General features: G+C 44.0%; 2 protein-coding genes and 1 long non-coding RNA gene across 3 annotated transcripts; all 3 read right to left on the bottom strand.

The window, feature by feature from the left end:
* Positions 1-1,130: 1,130 nt before the first annotated feature.
* LOC311324372 (uncharacterized protein) lies at positions 1,131-3,418 on the bottom strand (the record flags this gene model as incomplete). Its single annotated transcript, XM_084456833.1, has 6 exons — positions 1,131-1,549; positions 1,654-1,749; positions 2,182-2,310; positions 2,436-2,503; positions 2,628-2,770; positions 3,308-3,418. The coding sequence occupies 6 exons, from the start codon at positions 3,416-3,418 to the stop codon at positions 1,509-1,511; spliced, it is 588 nt and encodes a 195-aa protein (XP_084312959.1). The 3' UTR covers positions 1,131-1,508.
* Positions 3,419-10,952: 7,534 nt separating this feature from the next.
* On the bottom strand, positions 10,953-14,098 carry LOC311324522 (uncharacterized protein). Its single transcript, XM_084456990.1, has 11 exons — positions 14,055-14,098; positions 13,731-13,873; positions 13,552-13,616; positions 13,301-13,423; positions 13,054-13,155; positions 12,684-12,760; positions 12,413-12,555; positions 12,164-12,231; positions 11,890-12,018; positions 11,521-11,622; positions 10,953-11,206 (listed from the first exon to the last, which is right to left on the bottom strand). Exons 3-11 carry the CDS (start codon positions 13,586-13,588, stop codon positions 11,178-11,180), a joined length of 810 nt encoding a protein of 269 aa, XP_084313116.1. The 5' UTR covers positions 13,589-13,616; positions 13,731-13,873; positions 14,055-14,098; the 3' UTR covers positions 10,953-11,177.
* Positions 14,099-14,464: 366 nt separating this feature from the next.
* On the bottom strand, positions 14,465-14,974 carry LOC311324928. Its single transcript, XR_014630999.1, has 3 exons — positions 14,866-14,974; positions 14,661-14,728; positions 14,465-14,564 (listed from the first exon to the last, which is right to left on the bottom strand). It is a non-coding gene; the product is annotated as an uncharacterized lncRNA (long non-coding RNA).
* Between the last annotated feature and the right edge of the window lie 7,806 nt (positions 14,975-22,780).

Here is a 22,780-nt window from a genome sequence, read left to right on the forward strand (position 1 = left end):
TTCCTGCCCAAAAACATTTCAATATCACTGTGCAAATTCTGCATCTCTGACTTTATCACTGATTTCACGCTTGAATGGATGATTTGGATGAATGGAAGAACAACTTACCGGGCTGAGATCATCCGGTAGAAAGGGTTTGATCAGATCTTTACAGTCAGGAGCAGATGCTGCACTGAGGGAGGCCAGAGCCAGTACAGATACAACCAGCTGGACAGGCATAGCTAGACTGAGGATCCCTCTGTAGCCAGACCACAAACACCTCTACTGCAAGTGTGTTTGTCTGCATCCCAGAGAGTCAACAGTGTGGAGGAGGAGCAACTCATGAATGAATGGGCAAATGAGGGCCTGAATGAGAATGTACACCCAGACTTCCCGTTAGTAATGAATGTTCCTGGCTGCCCTTTGAATCTAGTCCAACTGCTAGCGCTCAGGCTAGCGCCCTTAAATTAACTGTTTTTGTGAAGCTTTTGAAAGGTCTGTCTAAAGCTACCTTTGCAAATCACTTACAATGCCAAAGCGGATTTGTGTGTGTGTGTGTGTGTGTGTGTGTGTGTGTGTGTGTGTGTGTGTGTGTGTGTGTGTGTGTGTGTGTGTGTGTGTGTGTGTGTGTGTGTGTGTGTGTGTGTGTGTGTGTGTGTGTGTGGTCACCCTATGGGGGAGGTGGCTCTGATTCAAATCTGAGGAAAGCTTTTCACTTTCTGATGAGTAGCCTGGCAACTGCCTTTGTATATTTTCTGGAACGACTATGAGGCCCAACGTGTGGAAGCAGACTGCAATAAGATTCTTTATCCCATGGTTGAATCAGGCCTGTATACTGTAGCACTGTAGCCTACGCTCTGTACCTCAATACCAACCTCTAAAGTCAAACTGCTGTGACTTTACAAACTACAACAGGTCTCAGTAGAGGGTGAGGACAAGTCTTTGGTCAAGGATGATGACTTTGAGTCTGTGTGCTGTCAGTCAGTCAGCAAAGCCTTAGTGACAGCTGAGCTCTACCATTGACAAGAAGACGTGAAGGTATATAGCTGAGATCTCTGTCATTTGCCATACAAAAGTTATGAAAGATCTATTGGAAATGGTAAAAAGCTATTTTATTTTGTGTTAAATGTCTATCAAGAATGATGGGACAAGGAAGTAGTAGTTAGTAACAGTGGTTCTCAACAACAACCACAAGAGGGCCTCGGAGAGCTTTCTAAGGGTTCCAAGCAAAGCAGCAGAACCTGCAATATAGGCCCTACTGTACATTCTAATGGATAAACAGCATGACTCCACACCTCGAAGTGCACACAATTTCCACATTCTTGCAGCTTTTTTTCTGCTCATTAAAACACATCAAAGCAGACCTCGGAAAGGACAACAGTTTACATACTGTTAGCAGTATTTAGTACTCTTTTGCTAGGACAGAGCTACACCAAAAGTCCATAGACACAATATTGCCGTTCAATCTAACAAAAAATGGTCACAAGTGCATGCATGTATGTAGATGGTCACACCCCCAGATGTCATGTTCACAGTGGCGCTATGGTCTCTCTCTCATCATCACAGATATCTGAAACACAGAGAGACAGCCAGAAGACAGTGATTAGCAGCAACAGTCACAACTGTTTCTTGACAAGAAAAATTATGACATGAGTGTCTGTGTGTCTGACTGACCTGTGCCAGTAAAGTGGTACTCAGGGAGGAAGTTGAGACACTCAGCCTGTTTCTTAAAGGTCTCCAACTGAGAGGCTTCCATGTTGCCGGTCCTCGCTGTGTGGGTGTGAATGAGAGAGAGAGAGGGAGAGTGAGTGTGTTTGTGTGCGTAAGAGAGAGAGAGAGAGAGAGAGAGAGAGAGAGAGAGAGAGAGAGAGAGAGAGAGAGAGAGAGAGAGAGAGAGAGAGAAATAAGGTAGACATTCATAGATAAGGTACACATTCAGACTCCCAGGACATAAATTAAGTCTTACAAGATTAACTCCCATAGAAAAGCAGGAGGGATGGTATATTAACTCAATGTGAATTAGATAGATAGATAGATAGATAGATAGATAGATAGATAGATAGATAGATGGAGAAGGGAAAATATTTTTGTTGCAGGGAAAAGTACACAAGCACACACCAATACAATGCAATGCAATATAATACAGCACAATAACACATACCAAAAGGCATTCCCAATGTCTGATCCAGGTTTATGACTTACTGAAGAGGAATATATATCTGCCCTTGGTCTGTCCATCGGGGAGAAGGGTGGTGTCTGTTGACAGCATGCAATCAGGGCAGGTCTCATAGTACTTGCCATCATGGTAGGACGTGTGACCATTGATGGTGACTGTAAAACATGTGGTTACATTATATTTCCATATGTCCAGCAAGCAGGCATAACATCTACTGTACATACAGCAATATGTATACTGTATGTTGACAACTGTGCTTTAGGAGCCCTAGGATACCTACAGGTCATGTGGCTGATGGTGCCTGAGATGGTGGCACTAGCACTCCCCTGCAGGCATTTCCCATCTTCACTAGAAAGGAATCACAAAATAATGAACATCTGACCAGTATTTCAGAAACAGAAAATGTGAAAGCCCCAATTATCCCAGATTCCACTCCCAGATCTCCCAGAGTTATTATTTTGGGTGGTCTTACAGGCGGTCTGCCCAGTACATGTTCATTAGTCCGCTGTCTGAGGTGGGGGCCAGTTCAACCCAGGAGCTTTTGACCGTCACCAAATCACTTCTCAAAGCCGGCTGGTCCCAGCCTGACACATGGAGCACCCATTTCCCATGAATCTACAGAAGAGCAGAAACAGGGGCAGAAAGGCTGGTCCCTTGAACCTCGGTAGGCTACAGAACATAGAATACAGACACTCTGTCATAGAGAACTATGAGATGGCACCAAATATTTTGAATGTCTTTCAAAGCAAGACTGATTTGTTTAAACATGGCTTGGGATTTGACCCTTCCACTTGGAACGAGCTGCAGAAAGCAATGATATTACTAGCTAGTCTTCCTAAATTCTGTTAAAGCCAGGGTTGAAATCAGTGAAGATAATGAAATAGGAGGCGGTAAATGTTTTGAACCGCAGATGCACATCACCTTGCCTAATCCTGAATGTGTTTTCAAATGTGTAAACTGATAACATTTTATGTTTATGTCGTGTCTGGTGTGCATTGCTTTCCTCACCATGTCTCTCTTAAAGACTGTTTTTTTCCCATTTTAACTCAACGGCTGAGACTAAACTGGTCATCTTTAAACAAATCATTTTCAATGTCAAAGGAAGTTAATACAGTAATCTATACCTCCATGTCAACTATCAGTTGAACTTACCCGGTCACGGTCCTCCAGAGAAAGTTGTTTGACCACGTCGTTGCAGTCAGGAGCAGAAGCAGAAGTCAGGGAGGCTAGAGCCAGGACACATACTATCAGCTGGACAGCCATAGCTAGACTGAGAGAGAGAACCTGGAGACAGCAGACACACTAATGCACCAGTCAGAACACCAGAGGACCGGTTACACAACAGTGGGTTAGTGGAGAGGGCAGGGGGGGAGGAGAGGGGTGGGGAGGAGAGGGGAGGGGAGGAGAGGATAGAGTAGGGGACTTGAGGATGGGATAAATTAAGTATCTATCTATCTATCTATCTATCTATCTATCTATCTATCTATCTATATAAAATAAAGAGTAAAGATGAAATAATATATTCAAACATATAAACATAAGTAAAATAACTCATGGAAAAATAGAGAACTGTGCAATAGTGTGTGTAATGGTGGCTTATGTGACTGATATTGAAGAGGCATGGTCCAGGAGGATTTGGTGCATCAATTAAAGGTTTATTGATTCAGATGTACAGGCATGGGACTGCACAGAAACCACTGTGACACAGCCTTCAAGATCAGACACTTTAGTGGTAGTCCAGAGAAATAATGTATACTCGTGTGGGGTCAATGCACCCTAAATATAACAGCATGGTGATTTTAATCTGATTTCTCAGAAGCTCTCACAGAAGAGAACAGGACATTGAAGAGCAGTTGAAGCAGCTGCAAGTTATTCTGAGGTAAATTCCTTCTCAGAGATGCTGACCACTATGTTAGTGATACATGAACTTCTCCTTGAGGCCGCTGCATTCCACAGACCTCTAGTCTTGTTACAGAAAAACACACCCTATCAGTGTATAGATACTACAGTATAATATACACGATATGGACAAAGGTATTGGGCCACCTACACATTACATCTACAGGAGCTTTTGTGACATCCCGTTCTAAATTCCTAGGCATTAATATGGAGTTGGTCCCCCCTTTGCAGCTACTGTATAACAGCTTCCACTCTTCTGGGAAGGCTTTCTACAAGATTCTGGAGTGTGTCTGTGGGAGTTTTTGCCCATTCATCCAGGAGAGCATTTGTGAGGTCAGACACTGATGTTGGTCAGTGTCTGACCTCATAAACGTCTTCTGGATGAATGGGCAAAAATTCCCACAGACACACTCCAGAATCTTGTAGAAATCCTTCCCAGAAGAGTGGAAGCTGTTGTAGCTGCAAAAGGGGGACCATATCCATATTAATGTCTGTGAATATAGAACGGGATGTCATAAAAGCTCCTGTAGGGGTAATGTGTCCAAATACTTTTGTCCATATAGTGTATCTATAAAAGGTACAGTGTATACACAGTTACTGCCAGAAGGAGGAATTTTCCTAGCCTGGCCTTGTCACCCTGATCACATGAGCTCACAATTTTCCATCATCTTATTTGTTTGTTTCCTAAGCCCCTTCCCATCATGGAGTTAAAGGAGTAGTAAAGGGAAAATGCATGTTTAGCCCTGTTTTAAGGTTACTTATGATCATATACAATGGTTCAGATCAAAACGTTGACAAAGCTAGCATTTTCGAGAAAGTTGATAATTGCTCTACCACCGTTTTGGTCATACAATGGATGTGGATGGGCATCTTGAAAAATCATTCAAAAACATGTTAAACTCTCGATTTCAAAGACAAGAAACTCACCTAGGTGTTAGTTGGCGTTCTGACATATAATTCGCCATAAAGTAAGATTCTAGTTCATCTGGAAAGGCTTTTTTAAATATTTAGCATATAACTATTTAGTCGCAGCACCTACAGTACGTGTGTAAATTTCCGCAAACTAGGTAGCCTAGCAACATAAACAATAACAATAGCTACCGTAAGTAGTTCCGCTTCCTGAATCCCCTCTGCGGATTGATCTACACATGGTCGCTTCAATACAAGTCAATGGATTTCATAAAATGATCAATCAAACCCTACATGATTCATATTTTGCGGCGGATTTGATGTCAGAACACCAACGGACACCAATTATACCCTCGGTGAGCTTCTTGTCTTTGAAATCGAGAGTTTAACATGTTTTTGAATGATTTTTCAAGATGCCCATCAACATCCATTGTATGACCAAAACGGTGGTAGAGCAATTATCAACTTTCTCGAAAATGCTAGCTTTGTCAACGTTTTGATCTGAACCATTGTATATGATAATAAGTAACCTTAAAACAGGGCTAAACATGCATTTTCCCTTTACTACTCCTTTAAGCTCCTCCCATGCATGTCTGGGGTTCCCTGTGCAAAACATATTCTCCACCTTATTCTTAAAATCAACCTTAGCTTTCTTTATCTCAGCTCTGAGTTCATTCTCTTTCTCCCTCTTAGCCACAGTGTCACCATTAATAAATGCTACCTTCTTCCCATTGAAGCCCATTTTCAGGTCTTTAGAGCTAACTGAATACAGTACTGTACTACTGAAAGATTAGAGACTTAGGTTGATGGTGGCAAAGTGACACCACAGTGATTCCTATGCATTGGCTATTGGGTAGACCCTAGAAGAAGATGATTTTACTGTAGGTCTCTCTACATACTGTACAGTGTGGTCACTCCCTTGGGTAGGGGTCACTCATTCATTACAACATCTCATCAGGACACTGGTCTAAAACACACATACTGTAGCAGAGGGTCAGCGGGGTCTAATAGAGGTTCATATACACGGCTACTCAGTACATCAGAGGTCATCAGAGTGATATTTCGGCTGTTGAGACACTCAGCCTGTTTCTTAAAGGTCTCCAACTGAGAGGCGTCCACGTTGTCGGTCCTCGCTGTGTGGGTGTGAATGAGAGAGAGAGAGAGAGAGAGAGAGAGAGAGAGCGAGAGAGAGAGAGTTGGTGGTTCTCTGGACAGCCCGTCAGACTCATCATTACTGACACTGATGTGGACTTTACTCACTGAAGAGGAAGAGGTATGCGCCCCTGAATTTTCTCTTGGCGGTCACTAGCAGGGTGCCGTCGGTCCACAGCAGGCAGTCAGGGCACGTCTCCAGGAACTTTCCGTCATGGTCGGACGGGTGAGAGTCATTTAAATTAACTATGCAGCACAGTTGTGGGGAAGCTCTGGTCAAAATACACATTGATTCATTGCCTACAACTAAGAGATATACTGTGCACCTACAGTAGGTAGGTAGGTAGGTAATCCCTACTGTAAGTAGGTAGGTAGGTGGGTAGTAAAGTAGTTTTGACTTTTCACCCACTTGATATCTGACCTGTTGATCTTTAGTCTGATCTTCCTAATATTAGACTAGATGACCAGTCCTCTTAATGGATTACTGGAATCTTCCTGTCCCCTGTCAGCAGACCCCAGAGATGGCCTTGCTGTTTCTCTGTAGCCCGGACCAAGGCCATGCCTTGCTAAGTGTCCAACTTTGGTGTTCACCAATTCTCATCCAATAGAGTTTTAGTACACGCCTCGCTCTCTCTATTTTGATATCAAGAATGTTGTGTAATCATCACGAAAGCCCCTTTAAAAAGCAGTTTGAATACTGAAATGTCAGTTGGATTGCAATTCGACTCCGAGATGTTCTGTCAATAAAACAAGCATCACGTGTGTGGAACAGCCATTCTCCTGTCTGCTAAAGTTCTTTATTACAGAGGTAGGTAGGTATCAGTAGGTAGGTAGGTGGGTAGGTACTTTATTGATCCTGGGGGGGGGGGGGTTGCACAAAATAACAGGTTATCCTGCTGGAAGTTCCCGAGAAGGTGGAATTGACAGCACCCACCATTCATTGTCCATCACTGATGGAGGAGGAGGAGCAGACAATGTTTTGCCACAAAACATGTAAGAGAAGAGATCCCAGCAGTCTTGTTGTCACTTTGAACTTCCTTACATATGGTCTTCCCAGCGCGGGGTCACAAGTCCATGGTCAGATGTAGGTGAAAGGTGAATATTGGCGCTTTTGATAGAGAATTCTGGAAAACCTGGTTATCCCCTGTGCCAACATGATGCACCCATTTTTAATAAAACACGTGTGTATGTGTGTGGGGGGGGGGGTTGTTGACCTTGCATTCTAATTAACCTGATTATGACCAGACCATGCCTCTAAACTATTCAGAATAATAGCAACCATCCCAGTTTTCTCAAGTTGCAACCCAGAACCCACTCCTTATTTGTGCTACAGCCATCGGTGTGAAGTGGACAGTGCTGCTCAGATTCTGAATGGCTGGTCATCCTGGTCTATCAACTAAGATTTAGTACAGGCTACATCTGGTGCCCGGAGACAATACAATGGCACTGGTCCAAAGTACTTGATCCCCTGCTGGTCAACAGGAATGTTGTACTCCAGAATAAATAAGAAACCAAACAGCTCTTGACAGCGGGGATCCTTGAAGGAAAACATTTATCTTTCGACACCCCGCAGTTCATTTTTGATGCAACGCTTTCTTATGGCAACTAAGATGTCAGTTGAGGTCAGAGCCAGGCCAGATACAACCAGATGGACAGCCATAGCGAGCAAGAGAGAGAGAGAGAGAGAGAGAGAGAGGGGAGGGGGTGAGAGAGAGAGAGAGAGAGAGAGAGAGAGAGAGAGAGAGAATCTGTTTGTATGAACATGCCTGTTTGTTTTGTTCTCTCCCGTGTATTGTTGTTGTTGCTGTTTATTGCATATGATGCAGCATTTCTTGTGTAGTATGTTAATATAGGTGTGGTGTTTTTTTGCTGTTTGATTGGATGCGTGGTTCTATGTTTTGGCAGTATTTATGTAATGTATTTCCTGCCAATAAAGCTTGTTGAATTGAATTGAGAGTAAGTAAGTGATTGAGAGAGAGAGAGAGAGAGAGAGAGAGAGAGAGAGAGAGAGAGAGAGAGAGAGAGAGAGAGAGAGAGAGATAAACCAAAATACCTCTTGAACTGCTGGTGGTCATTATCGGTTGAGTGATGTAAGGGGAGGGAGGGGTCTTTATGTTCACTTAATATGCTCTTCATCTAATACTACAATAACATCAACAAGATATCTTTAAAATCATGTGTATGAAATCCAAACAGTACATTAGCATGTTTATTCTGCATCACTCGAGGCTTGAACTCACAACCATAGACACCAAGGGAAAGTCATGTTCTTGTTGCTGTTAAATGTCACAGCTTATTTACACCATAGGAATTTTAGTAAGCCTACTGTACATACTGTGATGGGAATGAGTTGTGGGACTCTGGACTGAGCATGGGTTCACTGATTGACTGAATTGATTGGATTGAACACAGGTGGGACTGATAAGCAGACAAAAGACTGATCAGATGATGCAAACAAGAAACAGTAACTGCTACAAATTAGGAACAGGTTAACCTGGGCTGCATTCAAATTCAGCTAACAGAGGTGAACGTTCGTCGCAAACATGTTTTCTCCAAACGGTCACATTTGAACGGCTTTTAATGAACATTCCAAATAATTAGCATAAACGCAACACCCCTGATCTAGCTTGAAGCGGCACAAGGCATTTTCAAGAGGGTGACAAACTAAAACATAAAAAAAATACAATAGAGGAACACTCAGATACTCCCATAAGGACAAACTGTGCATAAAGGCTAATAGCTAAGCTAAATGAAACTATGGGGAAGTGTGCATGCGGTAGAAGGAGGAAGAGAAGACGAATGACAAACACGAGTCTGTCAGCAGAACTGCCTGGACCATAATTTAAAACTTTAAAATAGCTTTAAAATCATGTCACAGCACAATGAGTATGCCTTCACATGTTTATTCTGCATCATCCTGGGCATGAACTCAATGTTACATGAAGGACAAATCATCATCTTTCTTGAGCTACCTAGTGAGAAGCTATAGATGGTTTCACACAGCTACATCAATGAACAGACAAAGAACTGGACTGGGGAAGCTACATGTAGGCTATATATACACAGACTAACAAGACAGGTGGACACCAAACAAACAAGCAGTGGCACACTCTCCTCTCAATCAGAGTCAATTTGGCCAGTTGTAGTCCCAGGGTCTGCAATTGGGGCAGGTTTCGTCTCTGATGGGTGGAGACATTGCTGTTGCACTATAGGATTGTGGGTAGTGTATTTTTTGTCAAAAATTACTGTCAAAATTGTGGGTAGTGTATTTACTGTCAAAAATTCTGTTTTTGAGATAAAATTCTGAAAATGTTCACATTACAGTACATTTCCATACATTTTGACATTTTTTTCATGAACATTGGAGATTTATTGAGCGAGTATTTGCAGTAGCTGCATACAGTACTGATTACAGTAAAACATTTGGATGTGCTGTGGGCTCTAAGTGAAGATTGTTTGTTGGGGACAGTCTGAAGATGCTGTGTAGGAATTGGGGTGTCAATTGACCCAAGAAAATGTGTGAGGAGAAGGGTTTGAGGTTTTACAGTTTTTGAGAAAAACTGAGTGATGGACTTCATAATTCCTGACAGCTCAAAGCATATGGGCGTTTCTGCTCACTTGTGCCTATATTTGTGGTTGCAAAGTGATAGCATGTAAGTCTGATTTGTTATAATTTTTTTTTTTTAAAGATTTAAACTTTAGACGGTTGCTGTAGTGCCACCATCAGGACTATTGGTCCACAATGCCAGTTGAGGAGTTTTGGTATAGGACTGGACCTATGTGCAAGGTTTGGTGATTTTTCATACATGTGAAGTCAGACTTCCGAGGACGAAGATTCAGATTCAGATTGAGAATATTGGGAAATACAAGAGCCCCAAATGATATACACGTTTGATATACACTATTGGTGGTCTTGTTGTTGATGTCATTGTAGTATTACATAAAGAGTTACATAAGAGGCTAGGGACGGACCTCATTCTCTATGCATGTGCACAAACTGTTCAGTATCCTGACCTGAGGCCAGTCTTTAGCCTATTATGTAACTCTTTATGTAATACTACAATAACATCAACAGCAAGAAGACAACCAGTAGTGTATGTCATTAAAGGATAGTCGTGTTAGGGCAGTACAGTGCTGAAAGGGATTGTGGATGATGATCATGTTTAAAAGTTTTGCCTCAACCCCCAGGCTTCACTCAGGGTCTGTGAGCATGGGTCAGAGATTCAGGGAAACAGGGGACTAGCTGGGGGTTGTTTTTTGTTAGAGCTAAAACGTGATTTTCTGGCCCCTCATGGGGCCCCCTGATTAATGTGGTGAAGCTTATTGACTGTGAAGACATCTACTATTAGCCTTTAATTCACTCACATGCAAGAGAGCTCACACAAGATCGCTTTCTCTCTCTCTCTCTTCCTTCCTTTTAACCAAAGAAGAAAAACCAAGCTTCAGAGTAAAGAAAGTGTGTGAAAGGTTGTTCTCCCTGTGGTCCTGGCTGGTATGCAGCATGTTGCCAAACCTGTGGTGTTTTCTTGTCACTGTGTTTTCCTGCATACAGATATCTATGATAATAATACATTGCCTGCTAGTATTTCTCTGCTCACTATCTGCTTGGACCTACAATATGCCAGGGATACTCTTTCCTACAGTATTGCTCCAGATTGCACTTCCCACTGATGCCATTGGATATACAGTACAGTACAGTAGCCGTTTAACAAATAGCAATAATATAGGAAATTATTTATTTACTATCGTGGTCAAGTGAACAAGAGAAATACATTTCCATATTCCATATTTCATTAGCATGTAGCAAATACTGTATGACAAACTGATACTGTGAGAATAACATTTTGACGTAATGACGAAGTTCCCAAGATGTAACACATTGTACACATGATGCTATGGTACATACTGTACCCTATCACCAGAGTGCAGACAGACAGATTGCCAGAGGAATAGCACATACTGTAGCGGATTGCAATACACAGGGGTCTGAAAATATTGTGAGGGAGTGGAGGGCTGGTTGGGGTTGCAGCTGGTGGGTTTCATGCTTCCAGTTGTCCATTGTTTACTTTGGACTTTCATCGGGACACAGCTCTGGAGAAAACAAAGAAACATTCTTACTGGTACTGCACAACCTAACAGGACAACGTGTCTGTATTTCGATCATGTTTTCCAATTCACACCTTCCTTCATATATGAATGATTACCGAATTGTTGTTTTAAATGCTCATATAATATTTTACTAAAGAAATAATTGGTAGACCAATGTAAACTCAGAATGAAACATACACTGTATGTTTCAAATGAAATACAGCTGCAGCGATTAATATGATTGACCAGACTATTCCAGCCTGGAAGACCCCAGTAGTAAACTACCATAGTAAATGCCAGAAGTCATCATGTCCTACCTGTGACTCCATCGTAGGAGTGGTATGTCTGTGGGAAGACCAGACAGGCAGCGTGTTTCCTAAACACCTCCAGGTGAGACGTATCCAGCTTCGCTGTCCTCCCTGAAAGACATTGGGATGTCTGAAGTTATCTTCCCCTCCTTAATCCAACCCCATTGCCTTAAAAAGTAACAGAGCTACTAACAAAATATGGACTCAAATACGTCATACTGTATGCCCAAAGATACTGTAGAAAACAATCATATAAAAGCTTTTTCTGAACACATTTCATTGGGTTAAATGTGCCAACTTTTCATACAACTTAATCTGTCTCTTTGCAGTTCCGTATCAAACACTACTGTGAAATAAGGCAGCTCTCAGCAGACTTACTGAACAGGAGAAGTTGTCTGGTGGTGACGCCGCAGTTGTAGGTGCTGTCTGTCCACAGGAGGCAGTCTGGACAGGGCTGGAGGAAGGTCCCACGGTGGGAACATGCTTGAGAGGTACCGTTGAACTCAACTGTGAAACATGGGGAAAAAGAATTCAACATGGGGAAAAATAATTCAACATGGGGAAAAAGAATTCAACATGGGGAAAAAGAATCCAAAGGTTTGTACTACAATCAAGCCTCTAGGGTCACTTAGTAGAGGCACAGGTCACTTACTAGAAGCATCAGAGGATCCTCGGCCCTTAATCACAGCTGACATGGATCCATGGTTGCATTTCCCGTCACTAAAAGTAGGAGGAACTCCCTGTCAGAATTTTGCCATCTTAAAAGTTTGTATGACGCAACAGTAGGAAAACCACCATTAATCCACACAACACTGTCTATCATGTGACACGATGTCTGTTGATGTAGCTTTAAGTTGCAGCGGGGGTGAATTCTATGCAGAGTGGACAGTGCATACTGTACATTCGTTCACCCCAGCGCAGGGTGAGCTCTGCACTGTCAGCGGAATGAGACACGTCTATCCAGGAGCTTTTTATGGACGTCAGAGAATTCTGGAACTCTTTCTTGTCTGCGGCACCAATAACATAAAACCATTTTCCGTATACCTGCAAGGCACAGAAACAAGTTTGCAGAACTGTTTTTGGAGCTGAGAAGTTCCCACATTTCTGATGAGGACTGAAGGTGTGGTGTGGTGGGAGTGGACAGTGTGTTGGCCCCCGAGGGCCCTGCTCACCAGGCTGAGGGACTCCAGGTCCCGGGGTTTGTGCAGGTTGTCACACACAGCATCGTCCCAGTGATCAGAGCATATCTCTGGAACAGTAGAGGGAGATAGAAGATTATAATGCTACACGGCCATGTAATGAAAAGAAAAGAAAACTACTCCTTCAATTGATTGTTCTAGTGGGGTTTCTCCATTGTTTGTAACTGTTATATTTTACATTGGCTTGTGTAGGCTTGGCCACTGCTGGAGCCCAGGCTGAGTCATGGAAGCATGTGTACAGTAGGTCTTGCAGACTGTCACAGTGGTTAAACTTACAGTTTAACTTAACTTAAAGATTTAGCGTTGTACTTAAATGGCAAAGGGGCAGTGTGTTATCTCTGACCTGTGACTCCATCATAGGAATGGTAAGTTGGAGGGAAGCTGAGGCAACCAGCATGTTTCTGAAAGATCTTCAGATGGGAGGATTCAAGTTTCGGTATCCGCCCTGAAACAGTGAGTTGGGCAGGATGACGTTGTTCAAGAGTTCATCCCTTATAATGAATTAACTAAGAAATACAGTAGAGGAACAGCTCAAAATGTACTCTTTATACTGTTAAGCTGAATTCTTAAACACTTAAAATGCTACTTACTGTACATGTCAAGGTTTTGGCCAGTTTGATCACTGTCTATGATTCTGTCTATCCACAGTAAGCAGTCTGGGCAGGTCTGCAGGTAGTAGCCTTTCCTTCTTGTTGAAAATGAGGAGAACTCCACTTCAGAATGTGGAAATTCGGTAAATTAGGTATAAAAATGGAATAGATTTTTTTATTTTTTATTAAAATGGATAAAAATAAATGAAATGAAATATTGGCACTGAAAAGATAAACTGCTGCTCACTTACAGGCTATGTGGGAAGGGCATCCTGAGACAGTCACCATTGTGGATCCAAAGTGACATGTTCCATCACTAGCAGGGGACAAGGAACCACCATTACCTACTGTAGCTATTTAGATCCCTTTAGTCCGGTTTACTGTAGTTGTCAAATGGGTTAATTTAGTACAACTCAAATGAGGCTCTTACACCCACTCTCCCCATCGCAGGACCAACTTTGTCTTATCGCCTGTGGGTCTTATATCTACCCAACTACTTTTCACTGGAATCAGGCTGGTCTGGAAGAGCTGATTGTCAGAAGCTCCAATGATGAGATACCATTTCCCGTAGATCTGCAAAAGGAGGATACTGATTCATGGCTAGACTACTAGGTAGAAACACAATACAATCGGTAGTGTTCTCAAGAAGACGTCTGATTTCAACCTACTGATGTCTACTATTGTATATTCTTCTGAGTATAGAAGTGAATGCTGAAATGAGTAAAAGTCAGTGTTCAGGCCGAGGGTTTCTCACTGGGCTGGGGTCCTTTGTGACAGGAGGGGTGAGCAGAGCCTGGCAGTCTGAAGTCTCTGTGTCCTCAGCACACAACTCTGGAGGTCATACAGATGGAACGACCAGTAGAGTGTTACAACAGTCGTCGTCATTACTAGTCGGCCACTGAAGAAGACAACATCATTGCGACAGTGGTAGCAGGTGTGATATGCATACAGTGTTTGGGAAGTTCAACCTGTGACTCCGCTGTAGGTGTGGCGATGTGTCTCGGGGAGGTTGAGACAGTCTGCTTGTTTCTGGAAGGTCTGCAGATGTGAAGGCTCCAGAATGGCTTTCCTCCCTGTGAAAGAGAATTAGAAATCAATCACCACACCTGTGTACTACGCCCCTTTGACTCCCCTGACTTACTCAACATGATGAGGTTTCTTCCTGTGGAGTCCCCATGCCTGGTGGTGTCCGTCCAGAGCAGACAGTCAGGGTCGGTCTGGAGCAGGTGCCCCCTGTGCTCCACCATGCCAGTGGTGAACTCAACTACAACACACACCGAAAAAAGATTCACATCTTTACATCAAATGTGTACAATGTGACATCTTAGGCACTGATTATCGGGGTGCTTTGGGGACTCACTGGTGGGGCTAGAAGGACGTCCAGAAATGCTAGCTTGCGATGATTCCTTGACACATTCACCATCATCACTAGGGAATAAATCAATTGTTCCTTCTGAACCCCTTCAAGTTGTTTCAAAATGGGATATCCTGTGGTACTGTAGCATTACGCCCTTGCTACTGTATATTCTCTGTCCCTCAGATCTCTATCTGCCAGTCAGACTTACGCCTTGTTAGCCCATCGGAGGGTCATCTGCCTGCGGTCAGCTGTGAGCGTCAGTTCAACCCATGAGCCCATCACCGTCTCCAGACCGTTCTGAAGACTGCTGTTGTCCGAGGCTCCCATGATGAAAAACCACCTTCCATTCATCTGCCAATGACAGAGTGGAGAAACCACGTTATTATACATCTGTACTTTACAATTAAGAGTATATGCTGCCCATTCATGTATGGGGAAAAAATAAAAGAAATCAAAAGTCAATTGAAAGTGATTAAAAAGTAAATTGAAAGTGAACATACCAGGTTTATAGTGTGGGACATTATCAGTCATGCATGAGATGAGAACAAGCGACGCAACACCCACTTACCGAGCTGTGGTCATCCAGAGCCAGGGGCTTCAGCAGGTCCAGGCATTCTGGGAATGGAGCAGCCGACACACAGGTCACAGCCAGGAGCAGAGCCACACCTGGGACAGCCATGAGGGGGACCAGGGAGCCTCCCAGTGAACGCATAGACAAGTTAAAACAGAGTCCGATCCAACCCAGGTCTCGTTCAGACACTGTGGTTTCTGAATGTGAGGCTGGTTACAAAGCCAGACTCAACACGCCTACAACATAAGGATGTTGATTTTGCATTCCAAACATACAGTATCCTGCTTTGTAGGCTACTTTAGGGCACACTACACAATAGGGCCCACCCGGTGCAATTAAAGATAATGGGAAGGCTTCCGGGGAAGGGCTGTCCACACTGTGACCTGGCCTCCACCTTTGACGCTACTGTACAGCGGTGACGTCAACTCGGGCAGCAGGGAATCTGTGACCTCGGACGACCAACTATCGTTCTTGGCAAACATTGCATTGGTTACACGCTCCTGCAGATTCCTGCTCTACAACATCAGGAGGAGTCGCCCTTTCCTCACTGACAAAACGGCGCAGGTGCTCATCCAGGCTCTTGTCATCTTCGGCCTGGACTACTGCAACTCCTTCCTTGCTCGGGCCTCGGCGTCTGCCATCAGACCTCTGGAGCTTGTCCAGAAAGCTGCACACAACACAACTTCCCTTCTCCGTTCTCTAAACTGGCTCCCTGTAGCAGCTCGCATCCAGCTTAAGACTCTGGTGCTAGAATAGTTCCTTCCTACCTCCAGGCAATTGTCAAGCCCTACACCCCGCCCAACCACTTCACTCTACTGCCTCGAGGCGACTGGTTGACCTGTTCCTCCGAGGCCTCTGTGACCGATCTCTGTCCTGGCCCCACAGTGGTGGAACATACTGCCCTCTTCAAGAAGTACTGTACTACCCTGACCCTTCCTCTTAGCACCTATTGTACTGTATTACTTGTACTGTAAGATGTTCTTGCAATTTTACTTTAGCTCTAGGTTAAGCTCTTGAACGCTTGTTCAGAAAGGAGATGCCATAATGAGTTCTGGTGAGTAGCCTAGCAGTAGCCTACGCTAGTTTGGGGTCATTCACTTTGCATTTTAGATCCGGTTAAGGCGAGGTTGAATTTGTCAGATGACAGTTTTGGAGTAGGTGGGCTCTAGATAGTCTGGGGCCAATCATGTTACATTTTACCAGTCTAAGGCGATAGTCTTGATGAATCTAGGGAGAAATGTCTATATAACATCTACAGAGTTATAATGCTGTTCATTTGATTTAATGGTCTGTTTGTTTTCAAGTGGACACTGTGTGGTCGATAGAGTGAGGGAGACAGCTGATGCTGCTGCTGCTGCTGTGGCCGTTTGGGGTAGTGGGTGTCAAGAGGTCACATTTAGGCGTCATAGGGCGGGCCTCTCCTCTGGGGTATCAATGACACATCTCTACAGGACACTATAAACAGACGCAACCCGGGCTGACAACTGTTGGTGATTGAGACATCATGTTCAGGGTGACAGGCGACACATCTGTGGGAGTATGGTCACTCCTCCACCAATCTGGCTTCACTAAGCCTAAACGGGCAGGCCTAGGCGTGGGGCGAGAGAAAGGTTAAACGTTAGTTTAACTTTGAGAGATTTGATTTGGAAACAGCAGGCAACTCGGCCGGACAGACTGATTCGCCGCTCCCAGCAGGCAGATACGCTGATAACACCAGGTGGGGAGGGAGGTTTTAAGGCCTTGACTTTGCACCCACAGCCGCAGCCAGCAGAGAAGCAGGGAGAGAGAGAGAGACTAGGGAAACATCCCAGTGTTCCATGTGATTGTATCTCTGTGAAATAAATCTATGATCTGTTGCCAATTCCAATCACGTGTTGGTGATTCCATCAAGAAAGGCAATTAACATCGTGGTTCATAATTAGATGGTTCTGCAACTCTTTATTAAGGCTTACAAAAAAATTACGCAACGCAGAACATCAAAGAAGTCAGGACAGTCTGGAGCCAGTCACTTTGCCAACTCTGGTATATTCTTTAATGTACAGTGTCCCTGTCAAATAAACAAAACTTTGCATTTTAGCAGTCTAAAGCGATAATCTTTGCATTTTTCTGGGCTGTCTAAGCCTAAAGTGGATCGAGGCCGAGTTGCATCCACAGGTTGGCAGTTTTGGAGTAGGTGAGCTCTAGACAGGATCTGAACCTGATATTGAATGGAAACCAGGTAAGAAGTAGGATGCACTTGACTATCTACATTTAATGAATGCACTTAGTCACTTTGGATAAAAGCGTCTGCTAAATGACTAATATAAATGTCTATGTAATCTAATTTTAGGTGCCTCAGTTGTTTACTGAGGTACCTGTATACTTTGATATCAAAAGTTTCACAGGGCCAAAGGACAGACATACTGTATAGCCTACAGGCAGGCATAGACACACACACACACACATTGGAGACATCTTCCTTATGAGGGAAGCAAGCTTTATAGCATAGTTAAAACCCATGTAGTGCTTCTCAGTGCATTTACATGAATGTAACATGCGTTTAAAAATAAATAAATAAATAAACACATCACAAATGGAATCTTTGCACTCTTGCAGTGTGTAAGACAATTTTAATTTGGCTTATGAGACATACTGTGTTCGGTACGTGAACACACTCAGTGAGCTTCTGGCTAGAAGGATCCCCAAGACTATATTCACTCAGGAAATGGACTAACATGAGCAGATGCAGCTTTTGTCAGTACTGTATGTAGTATGCCCCATGTGTATCGCAACATATACACCATCACTAGAACCGGTCCATCAATCAGTAACACATGCTTATTCCTTTACACAAACACCCACAGAAGAAATGAAGACAGACATGTGGGACTGGGAAGCTTATTAGCTGAAGTGATAAAGAATACTGTATCCCATACGATAGTTGCAAGAAAGTCATTCAATCTTTGGCGACTTTTGTGAGAAGGTCTGGATTTTTGGAGAAGTGTGAACAATGGAGACACTGGAACATGTGTGGCGCTCAGGGGTGTAGTGGTAAATACAGAGGTGGGTAAACTCTGCTTTGTTCCCCTCATCAGAAAAAAGGTGAGTAAACTGAGTTTACTTGGGATTACCCTCCACTACACCGCTGGTAACGGGGGATGTATATTATGGGAAAATCTGGCAGGACTTTCAATATGTCAATGAACAACTGTTTCTTGGAGAACCTCATAATTTTGCACCGATGATGAATGTTGACTGGTACCAACCCTTTAAGCACTCCCCATATTCAGTCAGTCATCTTCCTGAAGTCTACAACCATCTTCACTGTCTTACAGTAAGAGCGTTGAGCGCCAGGTTGTTTTGGTCGCACCAGGACAGCAGCTGGTTAATCTCCCACCCGTCGGCGGACTTGTCTCCTTCAGGGATGAGACGTCCGCAAACTTCAGGAGCTTGACAGATGGGTGCAGCTGTTCGTGTACAGGGAGAAGAGTAGAGGGGAAAGGACACAGCCTTGTGGGAAACCAGTACTGATGGACCTAGAGTCAGATGTGTTTACCCAGCTTCACGTACAGTTTCCTGTTAGACAGGAAGTCAGTGATCCACCTGCAGGTGAAGCCAGGCATGCGTAGCTGGGGGAGCATGTACTTTAAACCAGTGCGGGTGTGAGGATGGTGTTGAAAGCAGAACTTAAGTCCACAAGCAGGATCCTGGTGTAGGTGCCTGTGGAGTCCAGGTTCTGTAGAATGTAGTGAAGGGCCATGTTTACGGCATCGTCCACAGACCTGATGACTCTTTAGGCAAACTGCAGAGGGTCCAGGAGTGGGTCTGTGATGGATTTGAGGTGCAGCAGAACAAGGCTCTCAGAGGTCTGTAGTCATTTAGGCCAGTGATCCTTGTTTTCTTGGGGACGGGGATGATGGTGGAGGTCTTGAAACAGGCTGGTACACGGCATGTCTCTAGTGAGGTGTTGAAGATGTCAGTGAACCCCGGGGACAGCTGGTCAGCGCAATACTTCAAGATAGGGAGGGAGAGACAGAGTCTGGTCCGGCCTCTTTCTGGGGCTTCTGTCTCTTGAACAGACGGTACACATCCTTCTCCAGGATGGAAAGAGTGTTGGAACTGTGTTGCAGTGGGAGGTGGGGGCAGCTGTGGAGAGGCCCAGGCCACTGCTGGGGTGTAGGCTGAGGTGTTGGGGCTGGTGGGTGGCAGGGGGGAGGGGGGGTGTCATTGTTTTTCAAATCTGCAGTAGAACCCGTTCAGGTTGTTGTCTAGGCGTGAGTCGTCAGTGAACTGGGGGGATTTTGATTTGTAGTTTGTGATCTGTCTGAGGCCTTTCCAGACAGAGGACATATTTCCTTCTGAGAACTGATGTTGGAATTTAGCCTCCTTCACTGCCTTGCTAAACCTGTGGGCTACTTGGCCTCTTTAAACCGGTCCTTGTCCCCACACTTACGTACTTCCTTTCTCCAGCCTTAACTTCCTGAGTTGGGCTGTGAACCAGGGTTTGCCGTTGTTAAAGCTGATCCTGGTGTGTGCGGGATGGTACACATGCGCTCTCACAGTAGCTGGTGAATGACGTCAGCGTGTGTATTCGTCTTGATTGTTCCCAGCTTCCGCGCCCGCCCAGTTAAAACTCTTATCACAGCCAGCCCATTCTAACCACGCACGTTTTATCCTGAGCTTCACTGGTCAGCTTCACTGGTCTACTTCTTGTATGTCCTTACGACAGGCTTAGAGAGTTTTAGTACCTATATTAACACTTATGTCGTTTAGTGTTTTCTATATGGAATGAATCAAACATTAAAACCCATTTGATTTTTTTCAGGACGTATTGTAACAAGTGTCTGAATATATCATTTTGGGGGAAACAGACTTATCTGGATTTGACAAATCAACTTGAACCCTCTGAAGAAAACAAATGGTCACATGTACTGTAGAACACATACTGTATCACCAGATGGTCTGAACTTTTCTTCCTGACATACTATGACATACAATCTGATTCGTCTTTGATCTGTGTACTCCTAGACATGTCTTCAAACTGTGGATTGAGCTTGGGGTATTCAGAAGCTTGAGGAACTCCAAAGAGAAATGGACTCTCTCAAAGTGCCACAAGATGTTGGAAGGATTCACCACAGAATTGCATCAGGGTTTAGTGGGTTCACTGCAGACCAGGGGAAGAACTGGACCAGAATCTATTGTTTCTTTTGTTTAAAAGGCTTGATTGAGGGTCCATACTATGACATTTAGCTGTTCTTGCACTTTTACTTTAGCACTAGGTTAAGCTCTTGTTTGTTCATAAAGGAGATGCACTTATGAGTTCTGGTGAGTAGCATAGCAGTAGTTTACGCTAGTTTGGGGCCATTCTCTTTGCATTTTAGATCCGGTCAAGGCGAGGCTGAATCCATCGGACGACAGTTTTGGAGTAGGCAGGCTCTATTCTGGGGCCAATCACTTTGCATTTTACTAGTCTAAGGCGATAGTCTGGGGACAAATGGCTTCACATTTTACTGGTCTAAGGTGGATCTAGGGTGAGTTGCATCGGCCGGATTACAGTTTTGAAGTAGGCAGGCTCTAGACAGGATCTGAATCTGATAGTGAATGGAAACAAGGCTCTGCTCCCTGGAGGAGAGCCTAGTGACGCAAGGTTAGTAGTAGGAAAGTGTAATACTTTTTTATTGGAATGTGCAGGGATTATTTTGGAATAACTAACATGACGAGTGTTCACTGAGGTACCTGTATACATTGATGTCACAAGTGTCAAAAAGTCAAAGGACAGATACAGTAGGCTACACACACGCAGGCAGACACACACAAGCAAACACACATACACACACACACACACACAAACACACACACACACACACACACGGATAGAAGGAGAGAACATCGTTTTGAGGGAAGAGAAGCTTTATAGCATATTCAAAACCCATGTAGTACTTCTCAGTATATTTACAAAAACGTAACACAAGATAAAAAAGAAAGAAAATAACCACATCACAAATGGAATCCAACTGAACAAGAACAAAAAAGGCGGAAAGTTCAAATTTACAAATGCATATTTCAGTAATCTCACTTGTGACTTCGAACTAAATCAAATAAAGTCTGTGTTTTAGTCATGGCGTGCCGACACTCTGTCCCTTTACGGCTCTGCTCCTCCTAACATTTAAATAATACACACACAATACAGAGGAGGTTGATTTGTGAACTGTACATTTGACTGTAGGAGTCTGAGAGGTGAAATTTCCACAATCCCTTTTGTGATCATCCTAATAATCTAATTTGGGCAGTGAATCTGATCTACGCATGTCAAAAACAAGCCTGTTTCCACTTCCACTAACATTAAGATCACAGTTTATCCGGATGGTCATAATAAATTAAGAGAATGACTGCATGTTATTGATCCCCCTCCCCACCAGTCTCTCCTCCTCCCAGAAAACCAAACCTTTCACTCAGAAAAAAAGAGAGCTCTTGTTTACTTTGCACTCATAGCCACAATTATTGGACAATTATTTGTTGATCTTTACATGTTGCTATGCGCTGCTTCTAGCCACATAATACAAAGGGAACTCATAGGTCGCAGTGAGCACAAAACAACACATAGGTGGAGGGTATGACACCATTCAACACCGACAACAAAACTGACCAACCAAACAAACACTAATGTAGTTGAAGTCCCCTACTGTACAGCTGGGCATCTACCTGTACAGGACATATCTCAATGACCCCTCTCTCTCTCACTACCTGTACAGGAGATATCAGAATGACCCCTCTCTCTCACTACCTGTACAGGAGATATCTCAATGACTCTCTCTCTCACTCTGTTTCTCTCTTCTCACTGTTATCATTCCGCATTAGTTAGGTGAGACTTCAAGGACAGTTCTGAATGTTTTCTAACAGGACCAGGTTTTGATCTAAAGTGACCACTCGCCTCATGTCACCCCAGCCAGTGATCAACATGATTGACATTATCTTCATCCAATGAGGGACATAGTTTGCTGTCCAAGCCAAGACCCGATGATTTCCATGGGCACTGTCCTGGGTTGCTTTTAAGGTATCCAATCAGTTGTTGTTTTTTTTCTTATTCAGCCAATAAAAAAACTCCACCGCGTCCATGTAATCTCAAGACTCATGATGTGTGTGGGTTAGAGGGCTGGCTCCAGTGGGGTTGAGTGTCTATACCACAAGATGGCCGAGGACGGATGGGGACAGCTGTCTTGTGTTGTTGTCAACACCCTGGAGTGTGTGCACAGTCACATACATACATGAATATACAGGGACCCAGCAGTCCTCCGGTACGGTTGAACGAGGTTCCTTTATACAGTCTGAGAGGTGATAGTTGAGTGAAGGGGGGTTGGGGTGGGTCACACGTTGAAACGAGAGGAGACGAAAGAGAGGGGGACAGACACAGACAGAGGCCAGGGGGAGGAGGAGGGGGAGGAGGGGCCTAGGTCCACTGTTCTGATAGGCCAGTTCCAGGAAGACCCACTGGGCTTAGATGACATCACATCCTGCCTCTGTGCTTTCCCGCAATCCCACACCGCTGCTGGACCAGCTGCCAGAACCTTCCGCT

Source organism: Borostomias antarcticus (genome assembly GCF_949987555.1).
Source record: "Borostomias antarcticus genome assembly, chromosome: 23".
Lineage (NCBI taxonomy): Eukaryota > Metazoa > Chordata > Actinopteri > Stomiiformes > Stomiidae > Borostomias > Borostomias antarcticus.

Coding starts and splice junctions, on each gene's coding strand:
- LOC311324522 (XM_084456990.1), bottom strand. CDS start 13,588: ATGGTGACTGTCTCAGGATGCCCTTCCCACATAGCCT. Junction 12,019..12,163: donor AGGATCCTCTGATGCTTCTA/GTAAGTGACCTG, acceptor CATGTTTCACAG/TTGAGTTCAACGGTACCTCT. Junction 11,623..11,889: donor CAGACAACTTCTCCTGTTCA/GTAAGTCTGCTG, acceptor AATGTCTTTCAG/GGAGGACAGCGAAGCTGGAT.